General features: G+C 43.2%; 1 protein-coding gene across 1 annotated transcript; it reads left to right on the top strand.

Annotated features, from left to right (window-relative positions):
• Positions 1–105: 105 nt before the first annotated feature.
• LOC124138926 (acyl-coenzyme A synthetase ACSM3, mitochondrial-like) lies at positions 106–25579 on the top strand. The gene is made up of 17 exons (XM_046505839.2): positions 106–662; positions 2850–3228; positions 4142–4242; positions 4891–5003; positions 5990–6108; positions 6652–6710; positions 8727–8781; positions 9873–9994; positions 11078–11234; positions 14344–14472; positions 15291–15365; positions 18511–18591; positions 20624–20725; positions 21081–21208; positions 21830–21929; positions 22228–22347; positions 23549–25579. Exons 2-17 carry the CDS (start codon positions 2872–2874, stop codon positions 23630–23632), a joined length of 1902 nt encoding a protein of 633 aa, XP_046361795.2. The 5' UTR covers positions 106–662; positions 2850–2871; the 3' UTR covers positions 23633–25579.
• The last annotated feature ends 1457 nt before the right edge of the window (positions 25580–27036 follow it).

Raw genomic sequence — 27036 nt, 5'->3', positions numbered from 1 at the left:
GCTCATTTCCTAACTGATAGCAATATTCTGGGTCAGGTAAACTTTGCATGATTACAGAGACGAAACAATATATATATATACCTCCTACCTATATATATACCTCCTACCTACCTACCTCCTACCTTCTCATCTACAATCTATCTATCCAGTCATCCTACTTACCCATCACCTGAAATTTCTGAAAATCCACCCTACCTACCTATCTTGCCACCCTACCTACCTATCTTGCCACCCTACCTACCTATCTTGCCACCCTACCTACCTGTCTTGCCACCCTACCTACCTGTCTTGCCACCCTACCTACCTATCTTGCCACCCTACCTACCTATCTTGCCACCCTACCTACAGATCACCTGAAAGTTCTATTCAGCCATCCTAGCTTCCTATAATCTATCTAGCCATGCTTCCTGTCGATCATATGTCTATCTAGCCATCCTACCTACCATATATCTGGACAGGACTGTTTAGCAAATCATTTCTGACACTACCTGTCAACAGTGGTATAGAAATTGTAAACCAAGCCAACACGAGTTGTCTCCACAGTGACCTGCTTTTGCCCCAGGATAAGTGTCAATCAGTGTTGCTTCAAGAACACCTCGGCGAAGAAGTGCTTGAATCTCCGCCAACGTCACTTGTTTTTTGCTGGCATTTTTTGGAAGCAGGTAACAAGAAGCAAATATGCAACTTTCACTTTTGCAGCGTGCCTTGAATTGTGTTCCGTTTTGCATTGACCCGAAATTGGCTTCTCAACTGATACGAGTTGAAAGTTTGCAGTTGTAGATCTGAATCTCAACTCTAATGGGGTCAATCGTTTCATTTACGTTCACGGTCGGGTATGCTGTGGATTCGGGATGGGGTTAAGTAACATCAACTGAGCTCTTTTTGTGTCAATGTAAAATTGATCTGAAACAGACATACAGGACAGATTTGACAGGAAGATAATATTACCATAACAAAGCAACACGACTGAGAGAAGCACTCATAAAATGGCTCTGCCTTGTCCCTTTTCGAAAGTTTTTCAGCAGTAAGGTTGTGACATTGTATTAGTGGTCTACAATGTATTTGATCGGTGTACTGAGAACATTAGAGTTTTACGTAAGATATTGGTTGCTTGGGTCTTTTGTTAGATCATGGACACTATGGTTAAATTGAAAATCTTCTTTTTTATCAGCCACTGCTTCTAAACATCATGCAACAATTGATTTTTTTGGCACTGCACACTTTTTTCAGGCATCATCAGGTCCAACGGACAATTTCCCTCAGTGTGTGTAAATTGCTACAAGTTTTTCTCTCTGTCCCACAACTGCAAGGTTCCACATGGATAAGTCACAACACAGGACATTGTTTTGATTTTGACCCGATACAGCAGAATCTGTCACGACATAGTCACGATTAGGGGGCACGGGTGGCCCAGTCGTCTAAGGCGCCACAATTCGCTGTGCAGAGTTGCGTCCCTTGGGCAGGCCAGAAACCTATGATTGTGGGTTCGAACCCCGTTCGGCCCAATTATGTTTCTAGGTTTGTCAGCACCATACCTGTGCTCGTGGGTTTCACCAAAGTGGTAAACCTCTGAGACCTGCATCACTTCGGGCTTTCCTCCAACATTAAGCTGACATGCCATGATATAACTGGAATACTGTTGAAAGCGGGTTAAAACCCAACTCACTCACTCACTCACTCACTGAATATTTTATGGTTTCTGAACAAATAAAAGAACAGTTCAATGTATGTATAGCCAGTGACTTTAAAAAAATGGGCTAGTAATATTTCTGTAAAGCTGGCCTGAGTGTCTAGCCGAAAACTGTAGTTAATACATATTTATTAATGTCAAAGTCAGTTGCAATTTTCTTTTTATTTCATATTTTATCAGAAGTGTTTTGGGCTAGTACAATATGATAAGGACTTTTGTTAAGAAGCCAGCTGGCCAGTGAACATATTTATAGGAATAAGATTTGAATCCAGATGTGTAATTAACTGCATTTGAAGTTCAGAATAAACCCTTGCCTGACAGTATCAGTTTATGTGTATTTTTATAAAATTCTATAAAAGAAATACTGACATTTTATATCCATGTACAGCGAAAGTGTGTTGGTCGAGAAACTTTGCTTTTAGAAATGTCTGTGAATGATTAAAGTGACAATACAAAGTACCAATGATCCGTTAATCTTGATTTCACTTTGAACAGTATTGTCTGGGTTGAAAGGGTTGGACTGAATGTATATCATGTCTTTTACAATTCTTTTTACCAATTATTGTAAGTATATCAAGTTTGTTATCACTTGTAAGTTTGTGGAGGCTATCAATGTATTAATTACCATATAGGTTCAATGTCATTTTAGAATGTTCTTCATCACTAACATTGGACTCCTGTTGATTGTATATTCAGTCCTAGCAATTCAATCAAATGCCCCTTAAATGTATTCAAACTCAAATTTCATGATGTAGACCAGTCTGGCTATATGGCTAATTATACAGGGACAATTAATCAATTTCATACAGGCCATAAGGTCAAACATCTATACCAAGACTGGAACTTTAGCCTAGTCTCCCTTTTATTACATATAATTATCTCACTAACAAATACAGTAAATGCATTATGTGGCAACACAATTAATGTTTAAATTTTCAGCCAAATTTCAGAAAAAAATGTTGACGTCTAGTTTTTGATTTTGTTCAAGAAATTATTCAAGACATCTGTGTACCATAAGTGTCAACGGATGGGAACATGTCGTGACTTTTTTCATCTGTAGTTACTTGGGGACAAACAACTGATGTGAGGATGGCAGGGATGCAAGCCTAATAATTAACTTACTATGGCCTAACAGAAATGGACTGTTCTTAATTTCCAGGAATCACATCGTAAGCATCAAGATGCTCCAGCGCAGTGTTGGTGCCATACAGCACCAACTCTCATGTTCGGTGAGGAAGTTATGCCCCGAGCACCAGCATCCCAGCCTCTTCGTCCTCCCACCGACCATAACCCACAGCAGAGCTACTCTCTCTACAAACAAATACTCATGTCCTCGTGTTTCTTCACCAGTGTGGGATGTTTATTGTCGCAACACTTACCGTTCATATTGTGGACTATTTTCATATGGATTGCGAGAATATTCGGTTTTTGACGAGTTTACAGACTATGAACACGAGAAGAAGACTTTTAAGCTTGATGTTCCCGAATATTACAACTTTGCCAGAGATGTTATAGACAAGTGGGCTGATGCAGAACAGGTTTGTGGCCGTATTTGATTGTGGGTGTATTCATTTCATAGTGACCAGCAGCAATATTGTGACTTTGCCAACACTTTTTATAGTTTTAGTTTCGTTATCAGAAAAAAAACCAAATAGTTTAAAAAAATGGTATTTTCCTGACACTCCATTTTTGATGGTTTATAAAAGAAAAATATACATCTTCAAAATTCTTGTAATTAGATAACTATTAAGATTTTATATAATATACATCTTCCCAATGCAAGGGAGTTAACTGACTGTAGAAGTCCAGTTTCCACCCTTGCCGAACTAGGCTGGAAGTTTGTGGCTCGATGGTAGCACCACCAGTGGCTATTACGAGTTAGGTCCCTTCTATGTCCCACATATTGACCAATCAGGTTCCACTTCTCATATCACTTGCATTTGCTTCAGTCAAGATGATCTGATCAATAATCAAGATCTTTATCATAATAAAACAGGTCTTATCTCGCGAAGTGCATCAAATCATTTGTGCACCTTGATTAAAAACATGAAAATATTTTTTAAAATATCTGTCGACGCCAAGTTGACGGCACACATGACCTGCAAATCATACAGTCAACCAAAATCTGCACGGCAGTCGTTATATTGTGTTTGAAACGGATGACGATTTCGTGACACGATTTTGATTGGACTATGCATAGTCCAGCTAAAATGCAACTCCATAATTCCTGCCTAATTTGGCAAGGGTGGAAACTGGACTTGTATCTTCTGTTAAGAAGGACCCCCTACTATAACATGGAGGTATGAAGAGGTATGTTACATCATGTATCCAAAATTGGTCATCATTGCACAACATTGTTGTCATTGTATCAAGCTGAAAGAATTCCATGTAAATCAGATTTTGTTCTGATCCTGTTTTGTGTCGTGATTGTGTACTGTGGTATATATTCAGACAGGAGAACGAGACGGAACTGTCCCTGGGTTCTGGTGGGCCCATGAGGATGGACAGCAGGTGAAGTGGACATACCAGGACCTGGCCAGCAAGTCAAACAGGTGACCACAATACACCTGTACCTGTTTCTTTAAGTGCGGGCGGTGGGGTGGCCCCGATTATAAATGTTTCACTTTCACACCGAAAACCCGGGTTTGATTCCCCACATGGGTACAGTGTGTGAAACACTCGCTCGCTCGCTCGCTCGCTCACTCACTCACTCACTCACTCACTCACTCACTCACTCACTCACTCACTCACTCACTCACTCACTCACTCCAACCAACACTCCAACCAACCAACCAACCAACCAACCAACCAACCAGCATGTTGTAGTGACTATGCTTGTCGTAAGAGGCGACTAATGGGATCGGGTGGTCAGACTCGACGGCTTGGTTGATGCATGTCGTTGTTTCCCAATTGCATGGATCAATGCTCATGATCTCAATCCCTGGATTGTCTGGTCCAGACCGCCGTCATATAGCTGGAATATTGCTGAGTGTGGCGTGTTGTAGGTAGTAAAAATATCTAATAGCGGATTTATATATTTTTGACCCCTCTTATCTTTTAAGATTGGCTTCATGTCTTACTTTTGTGGATTTATATTGTTTGTCTGCATTATACCATTGTCAGATATGGTAGTGGGTGTACCTCTGAATATTCTTTTAAGGCTGACTGAATATTAAACTTCCATGATATTATGTTTCAAGGACAGCAAATATCTTAAAAGGCCCATGTGGCTTGCAGCCAGGAGATCGTGCCATTATAATGCTACCCAAGATTCCACAGTGGTGGCTTTTCAATGTTGGGGCTATTCGCTCTGGTAAGCCAGTCTGATAAATTATTATTGTCATATTTTTTACAAATATTTGCCAATTATCTTATCTTAAGCTGTCATTTATATACTTTCCGTTCTCTGCATATCATTATGTTTCCTAATCATCATCATCATCATCATCATCATCATCAACTCATGAATTGTTTTCAAGCCTTGAGGTTGTATAAAAGTATATGCACACTTATGAAATCAATATTGGTAAACAGTATTACATTGTTACTTATTTTTGTGTGGAACTCTGTTATGGATTATTGTATTGTTGTAGTTATGGATGATATTATTTAATATCGCTCTCCATGTGCAATAACATAAGTATTTACATCATATATAGATAACTTTTTGAGCAATTGAGTTTTTATTCTGGGGTTTCTATATTAATTTGGTTATTACATTTTTCTTTGGGTAACCAATATATTTTCACTCAACTATTCATCACTCTGTTGGGTTTTTCCCCAAATTAGTGAACATTTTGAGATTTAAAAAAAATGAAAAAATGTTTTCGATGTACATAACTGTTCTAAATATATAAGCTTGACTCGGAAAGTAAATTAGCTCGTAATTGTGTTTCGGAAATCAACTCCTTTGATTGTTAGCTGAGGCAAAAATATAACTCCATAATTCTCAGCCAAGTTTGGCAAGGGTTGAAGCTGAACCTTTTTCGTCAGTTAACTCCCTTACCTCGGAAAGATGGTACTTGTCAAAATAGGGAATTGCATTGGAAAATGAAAATAAAGTTTAAAAAACATTTCTTTAAAGTGACTTTTTAAAAGGAATTGATTGTCATGTGAATCAAAGAAATAATGAAATGAAAGACAGCATGTCAACAGGTTACTCCCATTCCTCTGTTGGCTGACTTTGATGATTTTACCACCTATGAAATGATGGAACAGACTAAGGAGGGAGAAAAACAGACTGTCCTTTAAATGTTAATCTTCTTCCATACTAGTGAGTCTTCTGTTGACTGTGAACAGGAGTTGTACTGAGTCCAGGGACGATGATGCTGCGCAGCAGCGATCTCTCCCATCGCCTGCAGGCGTCACAGGCAACATGCATCATTGCAGACGACTCAACTGCTGATGTGGTGGACCAGGTACGTGCTTACTCTCAAGGACATTTTACCGGCCTGTAAATAACAGACAAGCTAGTTACTGATATCATGAACAACATCCTACACTATCAGGGCATGATTACGCGAGTGAAATTTCGTAATTCACTGAGCCTGACCCCTCAAGCAGCATAAGCTGCGGAGGACCTATGCTAACCCGGATTCCCATGGGGCCACTGTTACTTAACATTTCAACGTGTGACAACAGGGGGATTGTGACAATGAAGGATTTAGTATTTCGAACTTGTTGTTTCTTGTTTAACCCCTCACTCAGCAAATATTACAGCTACATGACAGCAATCTGTATATAGTTTAGTCTGGACCAAACAATCCAGTGATTGATGAGATGTTCATCAACCCATGCGAATGGGATAGGATGACATGCAGGTCACCTCTTTTGACCAACTTAGGTTGCTGGGGATCTGTATTTTATCTCTGAATCACCACAGCAAGTGTGTGGGTTGGGGGTGGAGGGACATAGTTTATATGGTTAACAGTGTCTTTTGTTTCTTTTCCTGTATTCCATAGGTGGCAGGTCAGTGTCCAAATCTCAGAATCAGACTTCTTGTCAATTCCAAGTCATCAAGGTAAGATATTCAATTAATTTCCTAATTTCCTTAAAAAGAAAACTCTTGTAATTTCCTTTTCGAAGAGGCTGATCTCATTTCATTGTGTGTAGTTGCTTTTTTAGCATGCATAGTTCCATTTTGTAATGGATAGTACCAACAAAAAATATGGGGACTAATGAAATGATAGGAAAGGTGAAATGACGATAAAATTTATTTCGGGCATGTAGATCAATATCTGGTGTGTCCACCATGTTGAGCGATACATGCATGACACCATCAGGGCATAGTGTTGATTAACTTGTGTATGTTTGCTCCTGGTATTGACCACCAGTCAGCCTTAAGAGCCATCCAAGCTTGGCTACATTGGCAGGTCCTGGTCTCTGGCATACGCTCTCCGCCTGAGAACATTCCACTGATGCTCTATAGGGGACATGTCAGCTGGCCAGTCCAATGTCCATATACCTTCTCGTCGGAGATGATCGTAGACAACCGGGGCATGATGTGGTCTGGCATTATCATCTTTCAGTTCAAGATTTCTGCTGATAATTCCAGAACAATGACAGGATTAAAAATTTCATCAGCATGTCGCTGGCTGGTCAATTACCATAATGATCACAATAACCAAATCAGTTTGACTGACACATGTTGCCCCACACCATGACACTACCACCCCCATGCCAAACATGGTCAACAATTGTTGTCCTGGCATGTCGCAACATCGCCAACAACGTTTTCTAGCTGTGAATCGGAGGCAAAATCTTGATTCGTCTATCAACATGGTGTAACGCTTGGCACACAGCCTGTCCCTGGTGTTGCCTAGCCCCCCCCAATCTTTGTCACACTCTCCGCAGGAAGCCTTGTTTTCAGGTGGGCTACATAGAGCCGGTTTTTAAAGGAAGATAGTGAAATTTGCCTTCCTGTTATTTTTACGGAATTCTCAATTGATAACAGTAGCAGATTTGAATCTATTGCATAGTACAATTTATGTAATGAGACGACCTTGTCTGGGTGACAGTTTTTAGGCCTGCCATGCCCAAGTCTCACTGCAACCCGCCACGTTTGACGGTACATGTCCCACAGTTGACAAAATACACTTTTTGATTTGCCAAATATTCGGGCAATTTGGGATATTGACGCCCCCTCTCTGCCTTCTATTGTAGCTGCAAATCACCATATTTATCTGTTCCTTGAGATACTGTCTCTGAGGAATTTTCAAGCGTGTGCTTAACTCAGTTCCATTAGTGATTGTGACTTCCCCAATACACTAGCTTCTGTGTGCAAGTGTGTCACATACTGTTCATGGTTGATGTGAAATTTCATTATGATTAGATGTTGCATTTAGATGCAACACCATGGTTGTGCAAATATACACCTCAGTTATAGCTATGTTCAAATCATAAGTTCCCTTATCTTTTGTTGGAAGTGAAGTTCACTTCATTTCACTGTGGATAATATTTTGTCATAGATAGTTGCATTTTAACATAGATACCATATTCGACGTAAAAAGCGCCCCGGGGCGCTCTCAAAATTGATTGGGGGCCCTTATTAGAATATAATTTTATTGAAAAAAAACCAATTGAAAGGTCGTAAATTTCATGGTTTATGCTGACAGCCCGAAATGATACAAAAGAAAAGTATGTGCGTATTATACACGACAGATATATTTTCCAGAATTTAAATGCCAATAATTAAGGGCGCATATATCACACGATTGCGTATTATACACAAATAAATAAGTCTTGTGTACATTGATCAATCGGAAGGGGTGCTTATTGGGATTGTTCACTAGCCAATATATTAGCAAATATCGCTGTGTGCGCTTATTAGAGCGGGGCGCTTATAACGTCGAATACGGTAGTTGAAAATTACAATGGATAGATGCATATTTTAATGGAAAATGTCACAGTACATTCACAGTTTGATGTAGGAGTTATTGAACTGCTGAAAGACAAGCAAACTGATGACATAACTGATGGCAAAATACAAGAATAGATACATTTTATGAGATGTGTAAATGTATTTTCATTGTTTCAGAAATGGTTGGTTAAATTTTGAGGAATTGTTTGAATCTGCGTCGGAGAAGTTTGAGGTATGCCATATAGATGTACATTTTGTGTAGTGTAATCTGGAGTGGGCATAAGGTCGCAACAGTGTTTTGTAGTAATATGGTTTATGTGTAGAATGGTGCAATTTTTAATTTTTGTTCATAATTGATATGGGATAACATCAAGAATTGTAACCTGACCATGGGCGGATACAGCTTTTTTGAAAAGGGGGGGTGCACAATTAAGATCTATTCATTGTCTTTGGTGGTAATTTATGCAGAAATAAAGATTTTTTTCGAAATAAAAAGGGGGGGTGCGCACCCCCACACCCCCCCTCTGTATCCGTCAATGCTGACTATAACAATATATCTGGATACATAGAAAACATGAACACCGAAAAGACCCTGGGAAATTCACTTTAGTGGACAAACAGGTGTCGGCATACACCATGTCACATGACCAAGCCATCTTCTGGTCCCAATCGATGTCCACTTAATGCCCGTCTACCCTTGTCATGGTGTTCACGATTGTCTGTTTCTGTTAATGATTGTCATAAAGACAACTTTCTGTCACAAATAGCAAACGTTTCACAGTTTAAATCTGACAATAGCCAGTTGCAAAAAGTGTCTAGGAAAATTTCTAGTCCATGTGGCAACTAGTTTTGAAGCTAGCATGCAACATTGGGGTTGCAAGTCAATACCTGCCCAACTATCGCCATCAAGGAAATCCATTACTGGTATGCTTACTATTAGCTAATAATATCTTTAGGCCACAATAAATCAATCATTAGGATTTCATCCTATTTTATTAAAAAATTTGAGGCAGGGGCGTTTTGTTTTCATATTTTAAACTACAAACCGTTCAAGCCACCTAGGTACATTAATGGTCGACAGATTAAATTATGTGAAGCGTGAATGTAGAGCATGACTCTGTGTTTGGTGTATGTCATTGAGTGAAACAACAAAGCAACACATGTAGTGGTTTTCTTCATCTGTAGCTACTTGGGGGTAATTTATTAATGTCGGGTTGTTAGTATGAGGTCTGTTACCGGAAGCAAAAGTTGTACTTTTTGCCAAATAGGATCTTTATGGCTTTATTGATTATTTTGTATGACAGGTTAGATTTTTTTTTGTAGTGTGTGAATACAAAAGGCAGTGACCCAATGACACTGTTCTTCACAAGTGGAACAACAGGGGCCCCCAAGATGACGGAACACACTCATGTCAGTTACGGCCTCGGTCATAGTATCACAGCCAGGTGAGTTCACATCGAGGCATCAGTTTGTTATACAGATAGATACTGGAAGCGGATACTTGACTAAGTATTTCTGAAGCAGAGGGAATGGTGGCCCTTGGTCTAAGGTAATCAACTCTCTCTCTCCATCATTGTGTTTCTAAGTGGTGCCAGGATCCGCTTGTAATTGGTTCTTAGTCCATATTCACCCATCTATGATCCTTGGTCTTTAAGCACCATCTCCATGGTAAATGTCTATCACCTGCATCACTTTGTGTTATACATCTATTAAGAATCCTGCAATTCCATTGGTTAATCTGTACCATTCGGATGTTGACCCCCAAATCATGTGACTGCATGACACTGACCCCAAGTACTGACTCATCACATGATCAGTATTGATCTGTCAAATGATGAATATTGACTTGTCTGCTGTAAAAGAAAATGGCGTCTGGTACTATCATTTCACGATCCACAGATAAGTTACTGAAATGAAACAGGACAGTTTAAAGGATTCATAAACTTTAAAGTGAATTTCAGTATAACAAATTACTGATAATGATTAATTTTGGTTAGACTACGTCAGGGTTTGGGTCCTCGGGTCCTTGTTTTCCCATATTGACCTCGTCAAAAGTGAAAAGTGTTTTAATAGTGTTTTGTATAGTGTTTTACTCCAATACTCCCCCATACATGTATTAAAATGCTAGTCTGGTAAAACTGAAATACTGGTGTGAAAGGTACGTTAAGGGCAACTCATTTCTTTAACATTGATAAAAGTGCTTCAGTTAGAGTGAGTGAGTGAGTTGGGTTTGACGCCTCTTTTAACAGTATTCCAGTTATATCGCGGCGTGTCAGCTTAATGTGGGAGGAAAGCCCGAAGTGATGCAGGTCTTAGACGTTTACCACTTTGGTGAAACCCATGAGCACGGGTATGGTGCTGACAAACCTAGAAACATAATCGGGGCGAACCATGATTCGAACCCACAATCATAGGTTATTGGCGTGCCCAAGGGTCGCAACTCTGCACAGCCAATCGTGGCGCCTGCTTCAGTTAGAAGTTGTTATGTTCTTCTTTGTATACTTCAAATAGTAAGGGCTCTGCTGCAGATACTTCCTTCATCTCACCCAGAAATCAGTGTTCTGGAACATGTCGGACACAGGCTGGGCCAAGTCGGCATGGTCGAGTGTGTTTTCTCCGTGGATCAGTGGATCCTGTGTCTTTGTCTACAACAACCCAAGGTTTGATCCTCAGGAGACAATCAAGGTAACACAACACAGCAGTGACTGAGTAAGAACTATGTTGCATGGCGCAGTGGGTTATCTTTGGACCTGCCATGTTTTGAGTCGCGGCTGGCGTGTCCGGCATCTGTCAAAGTTGAACCTGAAACTAGGCATGTTGTTCCTTCTGATAATGACACTCAAATTTACTCAAGAAGTTTCAACCCAGTTGTCAATACTACTGGTTTTTGGTGTATAGAACACTCACATTACATCTCTAAAATGGCAGTATTTCTCGTGCAACATGTTTCTGCTCTATTTATTATTTCAATATCAGGCAATGGTTAGATTTACATCCAGTTCATATGTGGAGCAGGACCTGGCTGATGGTGTGTGCGGTGTGATGTGGCTGATGATGTGTGTGGTGTGATGTGGCTGATGGTGTGTCCTATGTGATGTGTCCTGAGTGATGTGGCTGATGGTGTGTGCGGTGTGATGTGGCTGATGGTGTGTCCTGTGTGATGTGTCCTGAGTGATGTGGCTGATGGTGTGTGCGGTGTGATGTGGCTGATGGTGTGTCCTGTGTGATGTGTCCTGAGTGATGTGGCTGATGATGTGTGTGGTGTGATGTGGCTGATGATGTGTCCTATGTGATGTGTCCTGAGTGATGTGGCTGATGGTCTGTCCTGTGTGATGTGTCCTGAGTGATGTGGCTGATGGTCTGTCCTGTGTGGTGTGTCCTGAGTGATGTGGCTGATGGTCTGTCCTGTGTGGTATGTCCTGTGTGATGTGGCTGATGGTCTGTCCTGTGTGATGTGGCTGATGGTCTGTCCTGTGTGGTGTGGCTGATGGTCTGTCCTGTGTGGTGTGGCTGATGGTCTGTCCTGTGTGGTGTGGCTGATGATGTGTGCTGTGTGACGTGTCCTGAGTAATGTGGCTGATGGTCTGTCCTGAGTGATGTGGCTGATGATGTGTGCTGTGTGATGTGTCCTGAGTGATGTGGCTGATGGTGTGTCCTGAGTGATGTGGCTGATGGTGTGTCCTGTGTGGTGTGGCTGATGGTGTGTCCTGTGTGGTGTGGCTGATGGTGTGTGCGGTGTGGTGTGGCTGATGGTCTGTCCTGTGTGATGTGGCTGATGATGTGTGCTGTGTGATGTGTCCTGTGTGGTGTGGCTGATGGTGTATCCTGTGTGATGTGGCTGATGGTGTGTCCTATGTGGTGTGGCTGATGGTGTGACTGTGTGGTGTGTCCTGTGTGGTATGTCCTGTGTGATGTGGCTGATGGTCTGTCCTGTGTGATGTGGCTGATGGTGTGTCCTGTGTGGTGTGGCTGATGGTGTGTCCTATGTGGTGTGGCTGATGGTGTGACTGTGTGGTGTGTCCTGTGTGGTATGTCCTGTGTGATGTGGCTGATGGTCTGTCCTGTGTGATGTGGCTGATGGTGTGTCCTGTGTGATGTGGCTGATGGTGTGTCCTGTGTGGTGTGGCTGATGGTGTGTCCTGTGTGGTGTGGCTGATGGTGTGTGCGGTGTGGTGTGGCTGATGGTCTGTCCTGTGTGATGTGGCTGATGATGTGTGCTGTGTGATGTGTCCTGTGTGGTGTGGCTGATGGTGTATCCTGTGTGATGTGGCTGATGGTGTGTCCTATGTGGTGTGGCTGATGGTGTGACTATGATGTGTCCTGTGTGGTGTGGCTGATGGTCTGTCCTGTGTGATGTGGCTGATGATGTGTGCTGTGTGATGTGTCCTGTGTGATGTGTCCTGAGTGATGTGGCTGATGGTCTGTCCTGAGTGATGTGTCCTGTGTGATGTGGCTGATGGTGTGTTCTATGTGGTGTGGCTGATGGTGTGACTGTGTGGTGTGGCTGATGGTGTGTCCTACGTGGTGTGTCCTGTATGGTGTGTCCTGTGTGATGTGGCTGATGGTGTGGCTGTGTGGTGTGGCTGATGGTCTGTCCTGTGTGATGTGGCTGATGATGTGTGCTGTGTGATGTGTCCTGTGTGGTGTGGCTGATGGTGTATCCTGTGTGATGTGGCTGATGGTGTGTCCTATGTGGTGTGGCTGATGGTGTGACTGTGTGGTGTGGCTGATGGTGTGTCCTACGTGGTGTGTCCTGTGTGGTGTGTCCTGTGTGATGTGGCTGATGGTGTGTCCTGTGTGGTGTGGCTGATGGTGTGTCCTGTGTGGTGTGGCTGATGGTGTGTGCGGTGTGGTGTGGCTGATGGTCTGTCCTGTGTGATGTGGCTGATGATGTGTGCTGTGTGATGTGTCCTGTGTGGTGTGGCTGATGGTGTATCCTGTGTGATGTGGCTGATGGTGTGTCCTATGTGGTGTGGCTGATGGTGTGACTGTGTGGTGTGTCCTGTGTGGTATGTCCTGTGTGATGTGGCTGATGGTGTGTCCTGTGTGGTGTGGTTGATGGTCTGTCCTGTGTGGTGTGGCTGATGGTCTGTCCTGTGTGATGTGGCTGATGGTGTGTCCTGTGTGGTGTGGCTGATGGTGTGTCCTATGTGGTGTGGCTGATGGTGTGTCCTGTGTGGTGTGGCTGATGGTGTGTCCTGTGTGGTGTGGCTGATGGTGTGTCCTGTGTGGTGTGGCTGATGATGTGTGCTGTGTGATGTGTCCTGTGTGATGTGGCTGATGGTGTATCCTGTGTGATGTGGCTGATGGTGTGTCCTATGTGGTGTGGCTGATGGTGTGACTGTGTGGTGTGTCCTGTGTGGTATGTCCTGTGTGATGTGGCTGATGGTGTGTCCTGTGTGGTGTGGCTGATGGTCTGTCCTGTGTGGTGTGGCTGATGGTGTGTCCTGTGTGATGTGGCTGATGGTGTGTCCTGTGTGGTGTGGCTGATGGTGTGTCCTATGTGGTGTGGCTGATGGTGTGTCCTGTGTGGTGTGGCTGATGGTGTGTCCTGTGTGGTGTGGCTGATGGTGTGTCCTGTGTGGTGTGGCTGATGGTGTGTCCTGTGTGATGTGGCTGATGGTGTGGCTGTGTGATGTTGCTGATGGTGTGGCTAATGGAAGGCAGGGTATTTCCATCTTTTCAGGCCACCTTTATGTCAATGGAATATTGCTGACTATGGCATGAAACAACATTCATTCACTCACCACTCTGTTACTGGAATGAAATCATGTCTTTTTTCATGTATTCCCAGGTCTTAGCTGATTTTCCCATCACTCATTTCTGCTCAGCTGCAACAGCCTTCCGCAGCATGATCAAACACGACCTGTCACAACATCACTTTCCACATCTACGCCATTGTGTGAGTGCCGGGGAACCAGTGGTAAGCTGTTTAGTATAATTTCATAGAATGTGTATTTAAGAAATAAATGATGAGAGGAAGTTGTTGGTAAAATAAAACACTGCAGGGGAAATAACCCATGAGGGGCGCCCCAAGTGATCTATTTATACAACAACCACTAGTCAATTAATTCTTATAGCTGTATCAACATTATGTACAGCTTAAAGGATGTTAATAAAATGTACAGGCTTTAAAAATATTTACCTGTTATTAAATAATGATGACTTTCTGACCCTGACTACAATCTGACCTTGGCAATGTTGGACAAGTTGGAGGGGGGGAGTTTGGTATTTCCTGGATATTTTCACATCAATCATCGGTACCTTTTCTCCGAATACTGATTGTCTTCCACTTTTGAGTGTGATCGTTTAGCCATTGTGTTTGTCTTCGTGGCACAGCTACATCTGTGTAATGTGGCTGATGGTGTGTCCTGTGTGATGTGGCTGATGGTATGTCCTGTGTCCCCATCTGTGGGGAACAACTCACAAGACACTTCACTCTAAAAAATAATGTCGTATGATTTACGACATCATCAAGCTGCAAGCGCAAGTTTGAATCTCCAGAAATGACGTCATAAAAGAACAATGTTTTATCATGAAATAACTCTTCATTGTTCTTTGCAATTTTTGGCATAGCTATGTTTTATAGGTAAATCGTCTTAGTATTCTAATTAAGAGATATGTGATATCTTTCGTCTCGCTAATTTATTTTTATATTTGTGCTGCATATTCAAATGTGTATGTTTATATCCTAAGACCCTTGTAATAAGACACATACCATTACAATACCTGTTGTTTCAGAATCCTGAAGTGATTGAGGAATGGAGGAATGGTACTGGTTTGACTCTCTATGAGGGCTACGGACAGACAGAAACAGTGAGTTAGCACTGAAGTGTTTTACATCTATATTGTGGGACATATAAGAAAGTGGTGGGACAGGAAGCCAAGTGGTGTGACAGGAAGCCAAGTGATGTGACAGGAGGCCTAATAGTGTGACAGGAAGCCAAGTGGGATGACAGGAAGCCAAGTGATGTGACAGGAGGCCTAGTGGTGTGACAGGAAGCCAAGTGGGATGACAGGAAGCCAAGTGGTGTGAGAGGAGGCCCAGTGGTGTGACAGGAAGCCAAGTGATGTGACAGGAAACCAAGTTGTGTGACAGGAGGCCTAGTGGTGTGACAGGAAGCCAAGTGGGATGACATGAGGCCTAGTGGTGTGACAGGAAGCCAAGTGGGATGACAGGAAGCCAAGTGGTGTGACAGGAGGCCTAGTGGTGTGACAGGAAGCCATGTGGTGTGACAGGAGGCCTAGTGGTGTGACAGGAAGCCAAGTGATGTGACAGGAAACCAAGTGGTGTGACAGGAGGCCTAGTGGTGTGACAGGAAGCCAAGTGGTGTGACAGGAAGCCAAGTAATGTGACAGGAAGCCAAGTGGGATGACAGGAAGCCAAGTGGTGTGACAGAAGGCCAAGTGGTGTGACAGGAAGCCAAGTGATGTGACAGGAGGCCTAGGGGTGTGACAGGAAGCCATGTGGTGTGACAGGAAGCCAAGTGGGATGACAGGAGGCCTAGTGGTGTGACGGGAAGCCAAGTGGGATGACAGGAAGCCAAGTGTGTGACAGGAGGCCTAGTGGTGTGACAGGAAGCCAAGTGATGTGACAGGAGGCCTAGGGGTGTGACAGGAAGCCATGTGGTGTGACAGGAAGCCAAGTGGGATGACAGGAGGCCTAGTGGTGTGACGGGAAGACAAGTGGGATGACAGGAAGCCATGTGGTGTGATGGGAAGCCAAGTGGGATGACAGGAGGCCTAGTGGTGTGACAGAAAGCCAAGTGATGTGACAGGAAACCAAGTGGTGTGACAGGAGGCCTAGGGGTGTGACAGGAAGCCATGTGGTGTGACAGGAAGCCAAGTGGGATGACAGGAGGCCTAGTGGTGTGACGGGAAGCCAAGTGGGATGACAGGAGGCCTAGTGGTGTGACGGGAAGACAAGTGATGTGACAGGAAGCCATGTGGTGTGACAGGAGTCCTAGTGGTGTGACAGGAAGACAAGTGATGTGACAGGAAGCAATGTGGTGTCACAGGAAGCCAAGTGATGTGAAAGGAAGCCAAGTGATGTGACAGGAAGCCATGTGGTGTGACAGTAAGCCAAGTGATGTGACAGGAAGCCATGTGGTGGGACAGGAAGCCAAGAGATGTGACAGGAAGCCATGTGGTGTGACAGGAAGCCATGTGATGTGCTGTACAGGAAGCCATGTGGTGTGACAGGAAGCCAAGTGATGTGACAGGAAGCCATGTGGTGGGACAGGAAGCCAAGTGATGTGACAGGAAGCAATGTGGTGTGACAGGAAGCCAAGTGATGTGACAGTAAGCCAAGTGATGTGACAGGAAGCCAAGTGATGTGACAGGAAGCCATGTGATGGGACAGGAAGCCAAGAGATGTGACAGGAAGCAATGTGGTGTGACAGGAAGCCATGTGGTGTGACAGGAAGCCAAGTGATGTGACAGAAAGCCATGTGGTGTGACAGGAGGCCAAGTGATGTGACAGGATGGCAAGTGGTGTAACAGGATGGCAAGTGGTGTGACAGGATGGCAAGTGATGTGACAGGAAACCAAGTGGTGTGACAGGAGGCCTAGTGGTGGGACAGGAAACCAAGTTGTGTGACAGGAGGCCTAGTGGTGTGACAGGAAGCCAAGTGGGATGACATGAGGCCTAGTGGTGTGACAGGAAGCCAAGTGGGATGACATGAGGCCTAGTGGTGTGACAGGAAACCAAGTGGTGTGACAGGAGGCCTAGGGGTGTGACAGGAAGCCAAGTGGGATGACAGGAGGCCTAGTGGTGTGACGGGAAGCCAAGTGGGATGACAGGAAGCCATGTGGTGTGATGGGAAGCCAAGTGGGATGACAGTAGGCCTAGTGGTGTGACAGGAAGCCAGGTGGTGTGACAGGAGGCCTAGTGGTGTGACAGGAAGCCAAGTGATGTGACAGGAAACCAAGTGGTGTGACAGGAGGCCTAGGGGTGTGACAGGAAGCCATGTGGGATGACAGGAAGCCATGTGGTGTGATGGGAAGCCAAGTGGGATGACAGGAGGCCTAGGGGTGTGACAGGAAGCCATGTGGGATGACAGGAAGCCATGTGGTGTGATGGGAAGCCAAGTGGGATGACAGGAGGCCTAGTGGTGTGACGGGAAGCCAAGTGCGATGACAGGAGGCCTATTGGTGTGACAGGAAGCCAAGTGATGTGACAGGAAACCAAGTGGTGTGACAGGAAGCAATGTGGTGTGACAGGAAGCCATGTGTTGTGACAGGAAGGCAAGTGATGTGACAGAAAGCCATGTGGTGTGACAGGAGGCCAAGTGATGTGACAGGATGGCAAGTGGTGTAACAGGAGGGCAAGTGGTGTGACAGGATGGCAAGTGATGTGACAGGAAACCAAGTGGTGTGACAGGAGGCCTAGTGGTGGGACAGGAAACCAAGTTGTGTGACAGGAGGCCTAGTGGTGTGACAGGAAGCCAAGTGGGATGACATGAGGCCTAGTGGTGTGACTGGAAGCCAAGTGGGATGACAGGAAGCCAAGTGTGTGACAGGAGGCCTAGTGGTGTGACAGGAAGCCATATGGTGTGACAGGAGGCCTATTGGTGTGACAGGAAGCCAAGTGATGTGACAGGAAACCAAGTGGTGTGACAGGAGGCCTAGTGATGTGACAGGAAGCCAAGTGATGTGACAGGAAGCCAAGTGATGTGACAGGAAACCAAGTGGTGTGACAGGATGGCAAGTGGTGTGACAGGAAACCAAGTGGTGTGACAGGAAGCCAAGTGGTGTGACAGGAAGCCAAGTGGTGTGACAGGATGGCAAGTGGTGTGACAGGATGGCAAGTGGTGTAACAGGATGGCAAGTGGTGGGAATGGACGCCTAGTGGTGTTACTCAGAAATATTACTGTGATAACATACAGTTAACAAGGTAATTAACAAAAAAGTACAGAGTTGAGCATTTATTGTGTGTCAAAGCTTTGCTAATTTGTTTCAGACGTTTCTGTGTGGGTCATATCCTTGTATTGAGGTGAAGCCAGGCTCCATGGGGAAGGCCTCCCCAGGGATAGATGTACAGGTATGTCTGTTAACTGTAGGACAGATGTACAGGTAGGGTAGTTGACTGAAGGATAGATGTACAGGTAGGGCTGTTGACTGTAGGGTAGATGTACAGGTAGGGCTGTTGACTGTAGGGTAGATGTACAGGTAGGGCTGTTGACTGTAGGACAGATGTACAGGTAGGGTAGTTGACTGAAGGATAGATGTACAGGTATGTCTGTTAACTGTAGGACAGATGTACAGGTAGGGTAGTTGACTGAAGGATAGATGTACAGGTAGGGCTGTTGACCGTAGGATAGATGTACAGGTAGGGCTGTTGACTGTAGGGTAGATGTACAGGTAGGGCTGTTGACTGTAGGATAGATGTAAAGGTAGGTGTATTGGCTCCAAGGATAGATGTACAGGTAGGGCTGTTGACTGAAGGATAGATGTACAGGTAGGGCTGTTGACTGTAGGATAGATGTACAGGTAGGTGTATTGGCTCCAAGGATAGATGTACGGGTAGGGCTGTTGACTGAAGGATAGATGTACAGGTAGGGCTGTTGACTGTAGAATAGATGTACAGGTAGGGCTGTTGACTGTAGGATAGATGTACAGGTAGGGCTGTTGGCTGCAAGGACAGATGTACAGGTAGGTGTGTTGGCTCCAAGAATAGATGTACAGGTAGGTTTGTGAAAGTTCCTTAGGTGTGTTGACTGCAGGTAGGTAGGTCTGTGAGAGTTTTCCAGGTGTGTAGACTGTTGGGATAAAGGTACAGTTATGTTTGTTGCTCAGGTGTGTTGACATGCAACTTGTTCATTTAACAAAGCGATTATCACATTATCCCAGTTGTAAGTTTATGGCAAGCTTAGTGCAGCATAGTCTGCCTGTGGGGATTCAGGGCCAGAATAGGTCATTTTAAGTTTGTGAGATCTTTCTTTTGGCTGGTGCTGCTATATCCAGAGTGAGTTTACTTGAAACACATGTCCTTGTGTACATTGTAGGTTGTTGTCAAGTTGATATAAATGTTGTGCGGATTCAGGGCCAGAATAGGTCACCATGCCCTTCTTCCTGTGGGGATTCAGGGCCAAAATAGGTCACCATGCTCTTCTCCCTGTGGGGATTCTGGGACAGAATAGGTCACCATGCTCTTCTCCCTGTGGGGATTCAGGGCCAGAATAGGTCACCATGCCCTTCTCCCTGTGGGGATTCAGGGCCAGAATAGGTCACCATGCCTTTCTCCCTGTGGGGATTCAGGGCCAGAATAGGTCATCATGCCTTTCTCCCTGTGGGGATTCAGGGCCAGAATAGGTCAGCATGCTCTTCTCCCTGTGGGGATTCAGGGCCAGAATAGGTCATCATGCCCTTCTCCCTGTGGGGATTCAGGGCCAGAATAGGTCACCATGCCTTTCTCCCTGTGGGGATTCAGGGCCAGAATAGGTCACCATGCCTTTCGCCCTGTGGGGATTCAGGGCCAGAATAGGTCACCATGCCTTTCTCCCTGTGGGGATTCAGGGCCAGAAAAGGGCACCATGCCCTTCTCCCTGTGGGGATTCAGGGCCAGAATAGGTCACCATGCCTTTCTCCCTGTGGGGATTCAGGGCCAGAATAGGTCATCATGCCTTTCTCCCTGTGGGGATTCAGGGCCAGAAAAGGGCACCATGCCTTTCTCCCTGTGGCTGATTCAGGGCCAGAATAGGTCACCATGCCTTTCTCCCTGTGGGGATTCAGGGCCAGAATAGGTCATCATGCCTTTCTCCCTGTGGGGATTCAGGGCCAGAAAAGGGCACCATGCCTTTCTCCCTGTGGCTGATTCAGGGCCAGAATAGGTCACCATGCCTTTCTCCCTGTGGGGATTCAGGGCCAGAATAGGTCACCATGCCTTTCTCCCTGTGGCTGATTCAGCGCCAGAATAGGTCACCAAGCCCTTCTCCCTGTGGGGATGCAGAATGTTTTGAGCTTTCTTTTAGCTATATCTGACTGCTATATCCTGAGTTGATCAGAAACACATGTCTTCGTGTACGTTGTAGGTTGTTTTCAAATTGATTTAAATGCTGCCCTCTGTTGTCCAGGTTGTTGATGACAGTGGTGCCATTTTACCAAGAGGGAAGGAAGGAAACATTGGCGTTCAATACAAACCACACAGACCAATTGGACTCTTTTCAAAATATGTGGTAGGTGTCCGTTATTATCAAGGGTATTATATCTCCACCTTGTTATGATAGAAACCCTGGACACATTTGGAAGTGAAGTCCCCATCACCATCTCTCTAAGCACCAACTTGACACAAAAGGTTTCTTGCTCCTGAGCTGGAAATCAACAACCAGTCAAAATAACACCCTGAACAGAGTTCATCATAAATTTACATTCATAATTGAATAGAATATCAATAGTTCAACATCACTGTGGGCTACACTACTACTACCTGGTACTGTAAAAGTAAATGTGCCCCCTTATTGTCCTCCTAGAACCCTAATTTGGCCTGGATGTTTGCCTGTTGTGTATGAGGGCACTGTCTGCTTTATGCAGGGAGACCCGGAGAAGACAGCAGCAGTGTTCCGTGGGGATTTCTACCTGACAGGGGACCGGGCATACATGGACGATGAGGACTACATCTACTTTGTTGGGAGAGCAGATGATGTCATCCTGTCATCAGGGTAATGTATTGACCCATGTCATGTCATACAAGCTTTATCTATATATAATGTCATCCTGTCAGCTTGTCATACAAGCTTTATCCTATATATAAGTAATCCTATCGGCATGTCATACAAGCTTTATTCTGTATATGATGTCATCCTGTCAGCACCTCATACAAGCTTTATGCTATATATGATGTCATCCTGTCAGCATGTCAGCATGTCATACATGCTTTCTCCTATATATGAGATATAAGCATTATCTTGTGAAGATCTCATCCTGTCATATGTATATATGATATCAGCTTGTCACAATGTGATACAAGCTTTATCCTATAAGGATACTGTTGTATACTTGCAAGGAACACTCAAGACACCACAGATACATGATAGAGGCAGGGTACTAGTGTTTACTTTTATCACAGTCTTCTTGTTTGTTTGTTTGTTTTCTGGTAGGGCAACTGGCACCCATTTCCAGACACATTGCAGATAACACTTGGAGATAACACTTGTATTAACTTGGTGCTGCACGAATTTCAGGAGTAACAGTGTCTGATGTTCTGCTGCAAGTAGGGTAATGTAGTAGTTACATATTTCATACTGATTGATCAAGCTTATCCCTTGTTTCTGTATCTCCAGATATCGCATAGGACCATTTGAAGTGGAGAGTGCTCTGTTGGAACATCCCGCAGTCCTGGAATCGGCCGTTGTCAGCAGTCCTGATGACTTGAGAGGGGAGGTAAGTCATGATAAAAACACTGCCAGTTGTTACAAATCAATCATTCAAGGTTCACAATTTTAACCTTACAAAACAGATATAATCAATGAATTTGAACAGACTTGATGATGATAATAATAGTATCTATCATAAAAATTGGGATGATTGTTCTAGTTTTTAGGACAGGAAAAAGAAGAACGCATGATGGCATAGACATGAGACCAAAATAGAATTTATACTGATATTGCTTCATATCAGAAAGTGCTGATATAAAACCAGTTACTTGTCAAGTTGTTGTCAAGGGTTCATAAATTTGCAGGTTGTAAAAGCATTTGTGGTACTGACTTCGAAATACAGAGGCAAGGACATGGAGAAGCTGGGACGAGAGCTGCAGGATCATGTCAAACAGTCCACAGCTCCATATAAGTACCCTAGGAAGGTGGGTAGATATAAGAAATATATAACCATCGTACCCCAGGAAGTTACAGATGTGGCAGATATATAACAGCAGTACCCTAGGAAGGAGGGTACATGTAGCAGATATATATAACCACAGTACCCTGGGTAGATATAGCAGATATATAACCACAGTGTCCCAGGAAGGTGGGTAGATATAGCAGATATATAACCACAGTATCCCAGGAAGGTGGGTAGATAAAGCAGATATATAACCACAATATCCCAGGAAGGTGGGTAGATATAACAGATATATAACCACGGTGCCCTGGGAGGTGGGTAGATATAGCAGATATATAACCACAGTATTCCAGGAAGGTTGGTAGATGTAGCAGATATATATAACCACAGTACCCTGGGTAGATATAGCAGATATATAACCACAGTGTCCCAGGAAGGTGGGTAGATATAGCAGATATATAACCACAGTATTCCAGGAAGGTGGGTAGATGTAGCAGATATATAACCACAATATCCCAGGAAGGTGGGTAGATGTAGCAGATATATAACCACAATATCCCAGTAAGGTTGGTAGGTATAGCAGATATATAACCACAGTATTCCAGGAAGGTGGGTAGATGTAGCAGATATATAACCACAGTATTCCAGGAAGGTGGGTAGATGTAGCAGATATATAACCACAGTATCCCAGGAAGGTTGGTAGATGTAGCAGATATATAACCACAGTATCCCAGGAAGGTGGGTAGATGTAGCAGATATATAACCACAGTATTCCAGGAAGGTGGGTAGATGTAGCAGATATATAACCACAGTATTCCAGGAAGGTGGCTAGATGTAGCAGATATATAACCACAGTGCCCGGATGAGGTGGGTAGATATAGCAGATATATAACCACAGTATCCCAGGAAGGTGGGTAGATATAACAGATATATAACCACGGTGCCCTGGGAGGTGGTTGGATATAGCAGATATATGACCACAGTATTCCAGGAAGGTGGGTAGATATAGCAGATATATAACCACAGTGCACCCCAATGCCCTTGACATTTTACCCCTGTTGATAACCCCACAACTCCAACATTTTACTCCTGTCACCCATCCATGATGCACCTCAATACCCTTTGATAATTAATATCCGTCGGCCCCGAAGATACTGTGTGACACCGTAATATTACCTCAGTCAACCCCTGGCATCCCACTGTTATACTGTTCCCTGTTACAGATTGAGTTTGTTGAGGAGCTACCGAAGACTGTGAGTGGCAAGATCCGCAGAATAGAGCTGAGAAATAAGGAATGGGGAAGATAATACCAGTAACACAGTGGCAGCAGTTTCAATGAATTCAATCTATACTCAGAAACCACTATAGAAGAACAGAGCTGAAATAAAATATATATATATAACTCCTCACAGCGACAGCCCGTTCGCGGTGCTCTCTATACTATTGCTGCCACCAGTCAAAGCTCCCCACTGTGATATGTGGCCACAACCATACTCGGAGTTGAATTTGCAACTGACTGATTATTATGTTGACAAACAAGTGATGACTGCCGTGATGCCGAATACTCTTACCCCAGCTGAATTATTTTCTTTGTTTGTCAGTTTGAATTTCTATTTCATTTCAACTACAAATGTATCATGTAATTGGTGTAGTAAGAATTTAAGGGGGGAGTTGGGCAATTTTCCGTTAGTCTGCAATCTCGGACCAATCTGATTATACAAACAGCAAGGTAAATTCATCTAGGAAATCTGGTCAGTTGTAAAGCTTGTCAAAATTCACTATGATGGCATTCCTAAAGACATAAACAAAAATATAAACATGACTACATTTGGGACAGATTTCAATATTTTTTAAATGTCTGCTTTCACGCTGACAGCAGCAATGTTACCAAGAGTGTAACAAAGGTGTCACATGCTCGGAATTAGCTTGAGGCAATGTCTTGCCAGGATTCTTGCTCGCACACAACAAATAGTAAGAAATGATGAAATCACTTAAATATACATTTGTCATGTTCCTGTTACAGGAGGTGACTTCGTCAGTTCCTGTTCTAACTATAGCATATTGCCATCTCACAAACTGACGATTCAAGTAATTTCTGTGTGGCAGCAGCGATGACATCTTAGGTGTTGGTGAATTGTTTCAGCCTTATTGAAAGCAGTGTGATCTCCAACTAGCTTATTTACTGGGATCCAAGGAGTTGAATCAGTCTGGGCACATGAGGCTCACATGTCTTCTATATTCCAGACATTTCTGGAGTATTAACACCATCTAACTGAAGAAGCTTAACAAGTACAAATACATGGAGATGCTCAAACCTATTACTAATGCTCATTATTTATTTTGTGATAGTTATTCAAATTATTCCTAAAATACATGTACCTAATTTGGACTTTAATGACCTTACATTTCTGCCTTGAAATATTTACATCACAGTTTCATGTTTTTATGAAGATGATATATTTTATTAGATGAGTTATGATCTTCCTCAACTTTAAAACAATTGTTGTGAATATGATATGTTGGTCATGGGGGTACATGCACTTGGATGCGTCGAGGGATGCATAAAAAAACATGTACCCCTCTTGATACTGCTACAACTTCTTATGTATTAGTTCCATGCTGCTACACACTTGTCACACTGTTTAAAACATTTATATTATAGCATCAAGAATGAGAGACATAAAGAACCTGTTTCATGAACCTGAATCTCACCTGGGAATTGCCAGACTGTGGTTAGATTTACGGTATCATAGTCTAAATTTCTTTGAAGATGAGATTGTTGTTTTAATCGAAAGGAACAGCTGGATATGTCCTTACCTCAACCAAACGCACGAGCAAGTTCTTTCGAATTTTTGTGAATCCAAAATGTGATAATGTTTGCGAGTTTGCCTCATCCTAATCTAAACCACAATGATATTAAGGATGATGTTGAAATTGGCATTAAAAGGAAAATAGTTAAATTCTGAAATAAGTAACATATAATCTTTTGTGTTCCATCAACCTAGGAGATATTTTTATTTTGTAAGAGAAATATTTGAAACCAATAACGTTTGTTAAAAATAACATTCTCAATTATCCAACCTTTTATCATATCTCCATTCTGTTATGATAAACGGATTGAAGATACATGCTGGATAATTGAGGATGTTTCAACAGCAGTTAATGTTGTTTAGGATACACAATATCTGTAGCAGTAGAATTTGTATATGATTATGTAGCCAGTCATTGATTAAATGTTTTGTACATGTTGTTTTGTGATTTGTTTTGTTATATTTTTTTCATGATTAGTCACAAGTCTCTTATTATGGGAATATGGGGCACGGGTGGACCAGTCGTCTAAGACGCTGCTATTTGCCTGTGCAGAAACGTATAATTGTTTTTTTCCGAAGCCTCCATCTCTATTAAATCCTTGCCAAATTCCTGTATTTTGGTTGTAAGCTATACACAACTATACACCAATCTATACACAACTAGTTGTCACTGCAGTAACACCAATTATAGTGGGAACAACTAGTTGTGTATAGTTGGCAGTGGAGGGGACTTCTATTGAAATTCTGAAGATTTAGTTATAGTGTGATTTCAGCAAAAATATAGGAATTTGGCAATGATGTAATAGAGGTAGTATGCTTAGAATTATTAACAATGATAACTATTGTTCCTATGATTGTGGGTTCAAATCCCAGTTTGCCCCAGTTATGTTTCTGGGTTTGTCAGCACCATAACAGTGCTTGTGTATTTCACCAAACTGCCAAACATCATTTCGGGCTTTCCTCCCACATTAAGCTGACACACTGTCATGTAACTGTAATACTGTTAAAAGCAGCGTTAAACCCAACTCACTCGAATGGTCAGAATTGTATGGTATCAGAATGGTATCACAAGGCATGGGCCTTATTATTTGTTTACCAACAGAAATTTCTCAAATGTGGAATTGAACCCTGCCTGTCTTCTTATTTCTTGTCAAAGAAACAGGAAAATTTCATATTTGCTTGTATTTCACCTTCTTGACATATTTTGTAAGAGATCACTTCAATAACATGTATTGCAAGTTATATAAAAAAAAAACCAATACTATCCAAGTAATATGAAAAGGATTTAGATTCTTTTCAAGAGTGGCCCTATCATCAAAGGCGCTGCAATTCGCTGTGTGGAGTTGTGTCCCTTTGGCATGCCAGAAACCTATGATCATGGGTTTGAATCTGATTCTCTCCAATTTTGTTTCTTGGCTTGTCAACACCATACCCCCTGAAGAGGCTACTGAAAACAAACAGGAATCTCTTGAGTCATAAATTTAATGTTAAAAAAACTCAAACGTGTTCAACAATATCTAATACCATGGGGGTTATCAGAGTTGTAGCCACATGGAAGGCAAAGTGAGGAAGATCTGTGTGAGATGTTTGTGGAGCAAGGCCCAGAATAACTCCAACTAAAATTGTGATCAGGTTGTCTTGCTCATTGATTGGATGATTGGTGTCATCCTACAAGGATGGCTTGGATCCTTGCTCGTCCTTTCAATCACTGGTTTGCCAGATCCAGACTCCATCAATAACAAGTCGGTGTAATACAGCTGGAACATTGCTCAAGGCTGCATTTACAATCTCACTTACTGGCGCTTGATCTAGACTCTCTGAAATAGAGCCAAAACTATGGAACGTATTGCTGAACACACGTAAGAACAAAATCGGCATAAACACCGCTTTTTGGCATGGTA

This window comes from Haliotis rufescens, unplaced genomic scaffold (assembly GCF_023055435.1).
Source record: "Haliotis rufescens isolate VD_foot unplaced genomic scaffold, xgHalRufe1.0.p SCAF_40, whole genome shotgun sequence".
NCBI classification, from domain to species: Eukaryota; Metazoa; Mollusca; class Gastropoda; order Lepetellida; family Haliotidae; genus Haliotis; species Haliotis rufescens.
The sequence above is the reverse complement of the archived record's forward strand: the minus strand, read 5'-3'. Positions and strand labels throughout refer to the sequence as shown.

Excerpts from the sequence above, each read along its gene's own strand:
- LOC124138926 (XM_046505839.2), top strand. The coding sequence starts at position 2,872 with ATGCTCCAGCGCAGTGTTGGTGCCATACAGCACCAACTCTCATGTTCG. Across the intron at positions 8,782-9,872 it reads CTGCGTCGGAGAAGTTTGAG|TGTGTGAATACAAAAGGCAG; the intron begins GTATGCCATATA and ends TTTTTTTTGTAG. Across the intron at positions 15,366-18,510 it reads GCTACGGACAGACAGAAACA|ACGTTTCTGTGTGGGTCATA; the intron begins GTGAGTTAGCAC and ends AATTTGTTTCAG.